Genomic DNA, 12,328 nt, shown 5'->3' on the forward strand with positions numbered 1-12,328 from the left:
GACAGTGAGTCATGAAGCAGAGACACAAAAGCCTCCAATGGTGGCAGCACCCAGGGGAGCAACCAGAGCATGTGCCTGAATGAAAATGAGTCGACCACCCTCAGTACCTCCTGCCCCAGCTTCCTTCTTCCTTCTTATCCCTCCTTGTCCCTCTTTTCCTCCTCTTCCCTTCCTTCTTCTCTCTCCTCACCACCTTTTAAAGTGAATAAAAGAACAAAGCAGCATTTGACAGCATGACAGAGTGATGACATCACCACAGCAGCACTCTGTGATTGGCCAGTAGAACGGCAAATAGGACCCACAGAGCCATCCTAGCCTGGGCACTGGGACACTCAACCATTGTAACGCACAAACACAAAAACACTACCGCATGCTTTCATTGGCAGGGACATAAAGAAGGGAGGAATCTGACTTTATGGGGAGCACACACACACACACTCCCTCTGACAAAGAAAACAAGATTTAAATGCACTTTTGCATATATTTTTGTGATTAAGCTACTCATAAACACACACATACACGCACACACACCTGCCCTGTGTTCTCATTCCGGCTTAGCCTGGCTCCCTGCAGCCTTGGCCCTCATCACATAAGGATAATTCATAAAGATTAAGAGATTAGGAAGGAGAAGGTGTTAACCCCCCCCCCCCACACACACAACAACAGCCTCCAACTTTTGTTGTCCTGTTGCCAAGGAGACAGATGGGGCTCTGCTCTCACCCAGCCAGTGCCAGCCATTGGCAGTAGAGTTCAGCGCTCCGTTTAGAGAGAACGAGAAGGATGCTGGGTGTGCGTTTTGCGTACATGTGAGCTGTTCAGATGCTTTGTGTGAGTGTGTGTGAGGTCAGGCTGAGTGCCCAGTTGTAGCAGGTGATGCTGTGCTGCTGGTGAAGCACTGGGTGATGGAATCTATTGGCAAAGCTAAATGGAGGAGTGTTATGGGAACAGCAGATCAGCCCCTGCTGACTTGTAGTGAGGATTTGGCCATGTAGAAGAATTTTCTTAACTGCTGCTGAATGGGCTGAAAATAATAGCAGAGTCCTTCACTGAATCTGTTGTTCTGCTCCCAGCCTAAATCATGGTCGGTTTACTGTACGGTCCTGCCGTGCGCAGGGGGAAAATACATTATACATAGCTTATTGAAACAAGAATGATAAATGGCACATGAATGATAAACGGATCAATATTTATCTACAGATTTCCTTTCTTGTAACAAATGGGATTCTCCCTTTTCAGATTCGAACCAGCTATGTGACTCATAGCGGTTTCTTGTCTGTTTTGTGCTCATATTTCTGTGTCAGTTGTTGTACTGATTCTGTGTAGACTACAGACTGTTCTCTTTGTGTCCAGAGTGCATCATTGCTTCTCCACCACTGCTTCTGTGCATTGAGGGGGATGATTTAATGTACTCAGCAGATATTCAGGGTGTTCACAGACAGATGCTTGAAGTAGCACAAGACATGCAAGCCCCTGGGGCTGTGAATAATGACGGCCACAGCTCTGCTATCACACAAAAGCGCACCGTCTCTACCTTTGTGCTGCAGGTGAAGCGCTGACAGTGTCGTCTCTCGGTTGGCTGGCTTTTCTGTTTGTCTGCTCTGTCTGCTTCTAGGGTACTCACACATACACACACACACACACACACAGACATGTAACAGATGCATGGTGATGTGAATTTGCAGGACCTGGATGCAAGGCAACAAAGCCTGTCAGTCATGCTCCCTGACTTTGGCACACACTGATTTTCACACACCCACCCAGAGCAGAGTGTCTGATCACCCGTTGGAGCAGGGCAACAGGCTCCACATGCATTATGCATCAGTGTCTGGGGACAGCATATGATTACACCCCCCCCCCCGTCTTTCTTGCACCATTTGCATGCAAGTGTGTGTGCTGTAATTGGGCATTTTCCTCCAGTGTGTACTTGGGAAGGGGGTGAAATTTAACAACGCTTTACCTAATGACAAGCTGCCTCACACTCACACCCCTCATTGTGTTTATGTGTATGTGTGTGTGCGTGTGTGTTTGTGTTTGTGCATTCACATACTAGTGTATATGTCTGGGAGCATCCTCCTGGGGCCCTTTGCATATAATCAGAGGTGCATAAAGTGATTTGTGGCTCTAATGATGCAATTTGTGTCACATAGTGCCCCACCCCTGACACTCCCACCCCCTGGCTGAACTGGGTGTGTGGATGTATTGATGGAAATTACCTCATTATTGCGATGATCATCACTAGAAATATAGAGGAAGTAGGATGGAAGAAAATAAATAATTGTGCCCAAATGCTAGTTTCAGTCTGAGAGAGGACTGTATTGATGGCTACTGTAAAATTCCCCATGGATTGTCATTTTTAATTGAATTGCTCCTTTAAATGTATCATCAGCATATAAAACATTCGAAGCAACTTATTCCAAGTGGCAACAAAAGGATATCACAGTGTCACAGCAGGAACTAGCACATGATGAAGCAGACATTCTATTGTTTCCCTTTCTCTCCTGATGCAAAGGTCAAGTTCTTGTCAGGGTCTTCTGGTAGTTTAGTGTGGTGTGTATACATGCTTATCCCTAGCTGTTAAGACTGATAAGACTGTGTGACTGCGTGGAAACCGTCCCAGAGGTATGCGTTTCTGTGGTCCCATAGTTTCTTGGTTGAAGACAAACTGGTTGGTTTCACAGATGTACATATTGGTACCTCTGTTAAAGCCGTCTGAACCATCTGGCCCTGTCTCTACATGACCAACAAAATCTCAGATGTGAGATTTTGTTCCACATCCAAAAATGATCATCCTGGATGTCCTTCAAACTCTCAACTTAAAACATTTCAAAAAAATCCTCTGAGCAATCCATCTGTAGATATTTTTATTTTTATTTTTTCCATACAAAAACAGTGCTACAGTTGGTGCGGATGCTCTGACTGGCTGCTTGGAGGACACTGAGTTCATAGATTATCCAAGGTCTGCACCCAATCCCATCTCTGTGTTTTCTTTTCTCTGACGTTGACGAGTGTATTTTTGTCACTGTAATCAATACGTCCACAACAAGCAAAAAACAGCAAACTAAAAAATACATAACAAACAGCAAATAAATAGCAAGTGCTGATGTTGGTTAAAAAAAACGTCTACGCTTACTATGTAGATTTTTGGTGAAGAATGGCTCTTATTGTTGCAAGGCTTTGCTCTGTTTGACACCATCTAATTTTTGTCTGCATGTTTGTTTGTGTGTGTTCATTTCTGTTTTATAATCACATTAGAAAGTAAAGATCATGGATCCAGACCTTCTGTGGAACAAAATATACACTCAAGCAAAAACACCTTATAGACCTGTATTACAAGTACAGATCTAGCGAATGCTCACAGTACCAGGGTTAATTATGAATGATCGCATGTCTTATGTTATTGATATCAAGCCTCTCTGGTTGTCTTGTGTTTAGTTTAGTGTTCCACGGCTTAACTAAGATTGTCATCATCATTTCATCATTTAAGATACAAAATCAGAGTGGGAGAGTAGGATTAACCCCCCCCCCAAAAAAAAAAAAAAAACCTCATGAAACAAAACAACAGTTAAAGCAAAATGGAGGAAGTCACAGATAGCCTGATGGAAAAAGGCTCCTCATAAGACATCAGATTAAATTACATTTCCTCATCTTCCAGAGAGAAATCATTGTGAGAATTGAGGGTGGTAATTAGTGTATTATAATAAACATAAACTGGCTAAAGCAGTCAATCCCCTGCATCAATACAGAGTCCCAGGGGAGCTGTGAGGTTTGGGATTAACGCTGGCTCATTAATATAATTGCCTTTGTTTGCTGTATAGTCAGTTGAGGGAGGATCCTGCCCTGATACAGCCTCTGTGCTTTTCACAAGGAGAAATCAAATCTTTATAACTGCCCTTGTAGTTTCATACATCCTTGTGCTTTTCTAATTTACACAGTGTCATTAATTATTATTATTCCACACATGGAGCATTTTGGACACACCTTGTAGTTTGTTGTGTGGATGTGGGGGTATAAAAACTTTTGGTCCTGTCTGTGGAGTGAGAATGGAGTCCAAGCAATGCCAGTATGCACAATAAAATGGATTATGAGTACTCAGCTGGAGAAATATCAGAGCAACATCAGTGCCATTTAGATGTTAGTAGAATTTAAGCAGCATCAGTCATGAATCTATCATTTTAAGTATGGTATACTAGCTGCAGTCCATCATGTGGACCAGTAACTAATCAGCTTATTGCTGGCACTCATTGATCTCATGCCATTTCTGATGATTGCAGTCAGTCAGAATGGCTTCATAACTCTTCTATGGAATCCTTCTGAACAAGACTCAGTGGGTGTGAATGTGTTTGTTCAAGAACTCATTTGAAGTGTGAGAATGAGAGATTCTGATCATGTTTTCTATACCTCTAAAGTCTGGGGATAAGACTGAACAGAGCCGGGCAGACAGGCGGAGGTATAGTGATGTAATAAACAGATAATGCCAGCAGTGTGTGGTTTTCCTGTTACACAGTAGCTGAGCAGTCTCCCTCACTTCTGACTTATCCAGTGTTTGAACCTGACACCCCATTTCACAGAATGACTGGTGAAACTTTCAGTTCAGCCCCAGGTGCCGCAGTATGTCCCCTGGTGTCAGCATGCTAGAGGAAAAAAGAAAGATGAGGCGCCTTCTTAGAGAGGTATATGATTTTTAGTGACAGTCCAAAATGAGGTATCCATTGTTTGGATGGAAAATTAAAGCACAAAAGTAAATTCCATTGACAGACAGCTTGGGTTTGGTTTAAGTTCATTTTTTTATGTTGTAAATAATGAAAAAAGACCCTCAGGATGAAGTCTGAATTCTGAGTTTATTCAGGGACATGTACAGTTTATAGTTCTATCAGTCCATCACAGTCCTACACAGTGTTAACATCCTGTCAGTAGAACAGTAGTTGTTGTTGCTTTCCAGAGAGAACGTGATCTCTTTCAGAGCTGTGATTAGTGAAGAGCAGATTGCGCTACAAATAAATCTTTAATCAAACCGGCCACTAAGGCCGATGTGGCGCTAATTACTGCAGTTTCAGGTGCACAGCAAACCACAGTACCTGAACACTTGAACAGTCAGTCAGTTAGCTGGTTAAAGAATCATAGAGGAGAAACTGTGACAGGAAGAGCAGAAAGATGAGAGAGGAGGAAACTGCAGAGACAGCAGATATAATAAATGTTGTACAGTTACATAATACTGACTGGGAGGTGTGTTTGTTTATCAGTCATGATGATCAGCAGTATGGACAAAAACCACAGAGTGCTGTCTCTACATATTTCAAGTGTATATATATGTCCTACACTGTAAAGAGCCTCTGGAGTTTTCTGTGTGGAAAAGAACAGATTAAGACTTCTAATCTTTGGCCTGGATGATGCCCTCACAGTGATTAGCCTATAGCTGGTTTAGCTTGTTTGTGTCCTCCTGTAAAATAGACAGTGTAAGCCTATTTACACTAAATATGGTTGCAGTGTCTTGTAGGGGAATGCTATCAATTTCACACACCAAGATCACCCATGCTAGGGACTCAAACTTATAAAATCTTGGTATGTGCTAATTCAATTTGGACTGTTCTTTTTTAAAATCTGTCTATTGTTAGTCCCCCACCTTGATGGAAGTGTGGTGCTAAATCACTGGAGAACCTCTTTAAGTCATTTAACCCCTTTAACAATCAGATTTCCCCTTTTATTTTCTCATACGTAGCTTAAAGGTTGAAAAAAAAATCATCATTCCACAATTTCTGATAAAATACATTGTGTATCAACTTGTTCAAGGCCCATCTTTGAAGCACTATGTGTTTTACAGAGTGAATTATTCAAATTCAAGACTCTTGTTCCTTATGGCATGAAATGAAATATGTTAGATGTCTTGTGCATCATTTTAGACCTGTTTTTTCCTAAATTGGTATATTTAGTATCTTCAGGAATCTTGGGATGCCCACTTGAATTTGAAATTAAGCAGTGGTTTTTATGCAAAGATACGCAAGCAAGCACAAAGACCACCTTCCCATTCATAAAGTTTGTTGCATTCACATCATATCTGTGGTCTCTGTTTTGTTGTAAACTAACCTACAACCAAGTTTGGCTGAGATCTAAATATGGCATCAGTGGTTTGCTGCTCCTGGAAGTGTTTCTGTGTGAACGCTCCTGCTTGGTTTGACTCCGAAGAGCTGGTTGCTCACTAACGTAAGATCACCTGCTACTACCTCACGCTAACTATGCTGCTATTAGCATCCATCATTAAGGCAGTCATCCATTTAAACATTCTCACTGAGTTGTGCATGTTTGAAATGGCATCTTTTACCCACCAAAAGACCAAATACTCTTTAAAAAAGTCTCATGAGGTCACAGAGAGGCATGTCACACTTTGCAGATGATGACCTGCTCTTTGTGTCTAACATACCATACAGCACATGTCTGCATGTTGTGACATTTCCTTTTGCCTCCTTAGGCCAAAAGCCAAAAGCTGTCTGGTTATTTGACCTCCATAACTGCACTGGCTATTAATGATACAGCCATTAAGCCACAAATAACACTGAAAAGTAAAAGGTGCTGTTTCAGGATGCTAACATTCCTGTTTGAACCTCATGTGTGCTATGCCATGCCATGCCATGCTCTGTTGTGATATTGATACTGTATGTTGATGTTCCACTCATTCTCATGCATTCATTAATGTGCTTTTCTGTGTGCATTTGTTTTGACATTGCGCTGTTTTTCTTTTCTTTTTCTTTTTTTTTTTTTTGCTCCATGTTTTTCTGCATGTGGCTCGTCCATAGCTTTGCACCAGTGGCTAGAAGCAGACCGCCAAGGCAGGGATCCAGATGCTGCAGCCACAGGTAAATTCGCCTTCATACCAGAGCGCTACACCTCACTCTGTCTGCATGCATGATTGCTTTTACTCTGTCAGCTGCTCCCTTCTCCAGATACGCCTCACAAACCAATCTAACATCATAAGTGGTCCTCACTCAGAACCAGATGAATCAAGATAAAATACAAATATTACAATTTTTCTCCCGATCGTAAGAAATCACTTTTATTATCTGTAGATCCCTGTGAATCACCCTGCCTCCACCACCTCCACCTGTGTTACACCCCTCAATCAATTTTATCCTTTTAGCCCCCACACACCCCCTCCCCGTGTCTCCTATTCATTTCCTTTCTTCGTTGTATTGTAAGTATTTGAGTCATCTTTCTTTGAGCTCATTATCCAAATCAGTGCCTCATCGTTCCTTCCCTCATCTCATCCATTCTTTGCCTCCAGCTTGTTGTGTGTTTTCTATGTGTGTCTCTACTTTCAGCCTATTGTTACGGGACTTAATAAAAGTAGAGGATGGAGAGCTTTAGAAAAGGGCAGGGGGCTTCAGTCATCCTAATCACAAAGTCCTGCACCTCCTGGAGTACACCAAGCAGCAACATCATTATCTGTGTTTATTTGTGTAAGACAGAGAAACAAAAAAGCAGGTGATTTGATGTATGTGTGCAGTGTGTGTTCTTGAATTAGAATCCTTCACATACAGTGAGATGTGTAGTGTGCAGGTGCAGAAAGAAGAGGGAGGGGGGAGAGAGGGGAGAGGGAGTGCTTTTCAGCTGGCCTTTTCATTATTCATCTGGTGTTGCCTCTCAACCTCTGTCTTTATGTCTCTCTTTGTCTTATGGATGTAACAAGGCACATTTGAAAATGCCAAATCAAACCAAACTGTAACCCCTTCACTTTTTCAAACAGAGGAATGAATTATTAGTGCATTCACAGCAACAAGCTTAATAAGCAGTGGTAGGTTATTTGTCTGCTGATAAAGTGACACCACTTCACGCCCAGCTGACCAATGAGGTCGCAGCCCTGTAACACCTGGCCGGACGAGAACTTTTGTGTTACAACTGAAACTGAAAAATTCAAATGGTGGTGAAACTGAGAGAAGTGGCAGAAAAAACAGCTGTTGAGGAAATTACTGAGCCTTTTTAAAACCAAAATTATATATTTGAGAGTTTTTCAAAGATTTGCATGACAAAATAATACATTGTTGTTTTGAAAATATAGAAAATAATGCCAGGTTTACACCTGAACTTCACCTCTCAGGTTCTGTTTGAGTGGTATCCTCTGCCTTTGAGTCTCCATCTCTCCACCCTTCTTTCTCATCGCCACCTGCTCCTATTCGACCTCCTGCCTCCTGTGCACCCTGCAGTCAGACAAAACAAGGCATCTGAAGACTTCACCCTGGGCTTTGAGAAACGATAATGAGCACTTTGTGCTATTTTCTGGCATTTTCTAGACAAAGGGATTAATCAGCTTAATGAAGAATACCAGCAGATTAATTGATAGTAGAAATAATTGTTAGTTGTCACACCTATGCAGGAAGTGCTCAGGACAGCTGTAGACATGAGGTGATGTGCTCAAATTGTGAGCTTTGGGAGGCTAATGGCTAGCAGGCTGAGATCTAAACATTCAGTGGGAGGGGGTGAGTGGAATCTCTGATGATGCTGATGGCCCTGCTCAAGCAGTGTTTCTGGAACACGTCCAGGATGGCTAACCTCGCCACTTAGACAGAGATGCAGCTGGCCAGAGTGTCTCTGCAGAGTGTGGTGAGGGGAGAGGGTAGCTCTCCTCATCCGCTGTAGGAAGCCCAGGTTCTGCTGGGCTCTCTTAGCCAGGGAGGTAGTGTTTACAGTCCAGGTCACCCCCAGGAACTCAGGGGCACAGACTCTGTAGTGGCACCGCTAATGGAAAGTGGAGTCAGTTAATCCCCTTTGTCTTTCGACATTTAGTGACATGTTGTTGGTGTTAAGTTGGTTCACTTCCTCTCTGTAAGCTGAGTTGCTGATGAGGCCCGCTGCTGTTGTGGTTTGTGTTGTATTTGGCCCAACAGTAGCTAGGTCATCAGGGTGGACAGCAATGGACTCAGGGTGTGTAATGAAAACCACATTATTATTTTAGTTCATCTGATGCTGCAGTCCAGAGCGATTTACAGTGAGTCCAGCAGCTCGTTCACCAAGAGCAGTCATGTGACTTCACCACCTCGCTGACACATGCACAGGAAGCAGTGGAGAAAGCAGGGCCCCTGTGATGGAGTTAGTTCTAGTGGAAGGAACAGACTGAGGGAGAGAGTAGATGATAAAGACAGCTCTGGTAGATGCCTGTTGTGTCCTGAGCAGCTGTTGAACATGTGACGACTAACATGGCTGTCCTGCATTAGACACAGTTTGTCTCTGTTATGCTGCTGTGACAACTCTCTCTTTCTCTTTCTCTCTCTCTCTCTTTCACACACACACACACACACACACACACACACACAATGAAATCACAGCAGATGGAAGAGGATAGGGCTGTTTTTAGATGCTGGCCAGCTAGGCAGTCCACCAGCTGGAGGGGTGTCAAAGAGGACTAAGAACTAGACTCAGAAAGCACTTAATTAGGGACCCCGTACCGTTTCTGGGTAGGGCCTCTCTTTGCCCTCAGAACAACCTCAGACCTTCGTGGGGGATTCCACCCAGAGTTGAAAGAGACCCAGTGTCTTTATGATTCTGCTCCATGTTGATGTGATTGCATCACATCATTTCTGCAGATTGATGCTGCCAGTCTCCTGCTCTACCACATCCCAAAGGTGTTCTATTGGTCACAGGAGAGGCCACTGAAGTTCACTGAACTCATTGTCAAGTTAATGAAAGCTATTTGAAAGTTTTGTTTTGTCACATGAAGTAATGCTTCATTAGAAGAGGATATGGGGATGCACTTCGTTCCCACACCACTCATCGCTAATGTTCCCTCTAAGCTGCGCGCCTGCGCAATCGCACACTGCTCCAGCTTTCTCAGCGCACAGTGAAACTATATAGTGCATAAAATTACAGTGTGTGACAGTGTGCACGTCTGATGTTGCTCACAGTGGTCCAAGGAATTCTCAGGGAGTTTGTGTGTATGCTCAGACGCATGAAAAATTAGGGGGAACATTGCTCATCACCACCAGTAACCTGGACTGTTGACACTTGGTGAGTCTGTGTCGACTGCAGTGGAACCCAGTGTGGCTCTCTGCTGTTGTAGTCCCTCCTCCGATGTTGGACGTGTTTTGAATTCTGAGATTCCTTTCTGCTCAGCACAGTTAAAAAAACACAGTTAAAAAGCCTGCATGTACGTTCATTTTAGTGTAAAGGGTATAAAAGAGAGACATTCAACTACAGGCTTATTTGAGGTGTGTGTGTCTCCGTCCAGTGAGGTGTGTGTTGATATGGGGGGTGGGGAAATGTAGATTAGTCCAGGTGCTGACAGAGAGGAATCCCATGCATGCAGCCAGAGTGGCTGTCAGTGAAAAGCTCCATCCAGAGTCACATACTGAACATGAGGTGCAGCATTTTCTGTCCCTGTCCAAACTACTCAGCCAGTGCCCCCCCACCCCCACCCCCCAATTCAACAGTATACATACAACAAATTCACCACAACTTCCCTCCAATCAGCTCTTCCTCTGTCTTGTCGTCTCTGCAGGTGAAAACTTTGAGCAGAGTCCCCTGAAGAGGACGTTTAAGTCCAAAGTTCTGGCACGCTACCCTGAGAATGTGGAGTGGAACCCCTTCGACCAGGATGCTGTTAATATGGTAGGTGGCCACTGTAGTGAAAATGGATTGTACTGTTGGGATATATGTACCCAACAATATATGTATCAGTTCACATATTTTGAACTGATACATATGCATATATATGAGTATAAACAGCAATAGAAAACAACTGAACAGAGAAATGATGCAGTCCAGATGATTCCAACACAGCCTGCGGAGGGATTTAATGTGATAACTCAAACACTCTTGAAAAAGGGTCCACCCTGGTGGCTTGTGGGTAAAGACGTTAACCATGAAGTGCAGCATCACTGACTTGCATCCAGCTGGAGGCTGAGAGAAGTGAACAAAAACCTGAAAAGGCAAATCAAATATCTGTCTGGATCCATCACTGTCTCACATCCTGAAGAGAAGAGCCACAATGGGAGACATTCAGAGATGAATCTACTGCAAAACTTTTTTTATTTGACCAATTTTCTTGACTTTTTGACTTATATCAGTTTTCATTCCTTTTCTTTCACCAAACAAAAGTGACTGAAAAGTCCTTGAATTTGATATTGGAAGGTGTGATCGTTTATTGGGGCTCTGCTGCACGCACCAAGCTGTCAGTACACTGTGTGTGTGTGTGTGTGTGTGTGTGTGTGTGTGTGTGTGTGAGGTGTGGCTCTAGGTGTCACCCACTCGCAACTGAAGGTCACCGCCTATTTTTCCACCTGTCCTGGTGTCAGCACTGCTAAATAATTCAGCCGCGGTTCTCTCCTTACGTCGGCATGGAAACGCGCCATTATGCAGCAGTGTTGCAACAGAAACCTGACACCCAGATGATTGCGAGCCGTTGAGGGCGACATCCGCGAGGCTGCGGCAACCCCCCGTCTCCCTCTCTCCCTCCTCCGTCATCCCTCCATCACCCGCTCACCCCGTCATCCTCTCCTCCTCTCTGGGATGCTCTCATCCCGTGACACTCATTGACATAATGCATTCCTTCATCCCTTACCCTAACCCACAATCTCATTCTAGTCTGAACCCTAAAAACAAGTCTGAGCCAAAATGTCCTCATAATGATGGTTTTTCCACACATCCATAGAGAGACATGCACACACACACACACACACATACAAACAAGCACCAACCAGTGTTTTCAACCACCAAAGACAGGTCTCTAAAACATTGGAAATCTCTGTATTGTTGTGCGAACAGAAGAAAGCGTTTGTGTGATGTGTCTCAGGTATCTGATTGTCATGTGACCCGTCTTGGAGAGAATCCTGACTCGCTCCTGCACTGCACTGTGTTATACATCCTTTCTCTGTTACAGCAAACAATACTCTGCCCTGCACAGGACATTTAAAGGGGACAAATGCTCTTTGTGGTTTTTATTTTATTTATATAATGTTGCATGTTGTTGGTTTTTTACCACAAGTACATGTGAAAATCGATTCCTACAACCAACTGGGAATGTAAAGGAATACAAATATTCCTTCTTCATATACAGTGGGGGAAATAAGTATTCAACACACCAGCATTTTTTTCATTAAACCTATTTCCAGCGCAGTTAGTCACGTTCAGTTTAGACCAGATATTGGCATTAACTCATTAAAAGCACACAGTTAAAGAACACACCAAGCCATAAAAATGTTATGTACAATAACATAAAGCTTAACTGATGTTTGTTAATACCTTTTTCCTTTACTATAGATACTCGAGAGCAACTAAAGTTCACAACTTCCTTTTTTTTTTTTTAAATTATTAGATTGTCTTATCTGCTATTTTTCCAACACCAGCA

The 12,328-nt window shown here is 43.2% G+C and overlaps 1 protein-coding gene across 1 annotated transcript in view; it reads left to right on the forward strand.

Annotated features, from left to right (window-relative positions):
- dennd5b (DENN/MADD domain containing 5B) overlaps positions 1-12,328 on the forward strand; it is a 62,733-nt gene that overhangs the window by 17,537 nt on the left and 32,868 nt on the right. The window contains 2 exon segments of the mRNA XM_018697154.2: positions 6,789-6,848; positions 10,481-10,590. Coding sequence (XP_018552670.1) covers positions 6,789-6,848; positions 10,481-10,590 — 170 coding nt within the window.

Source organism: Lates calcarifer, linkage group LG18 (genome assembly GCF_001640805.2).
Source record: "Lates calcarifer isolate ASB-BC8 linkage group LG18, TLL_Latcal_v3, whole genome shotgun sequence".
NCBI lineage: Eukaryota > Metazoa > Chordata > Actinopteri > Centropomidae > Lates > Lates calcarifer.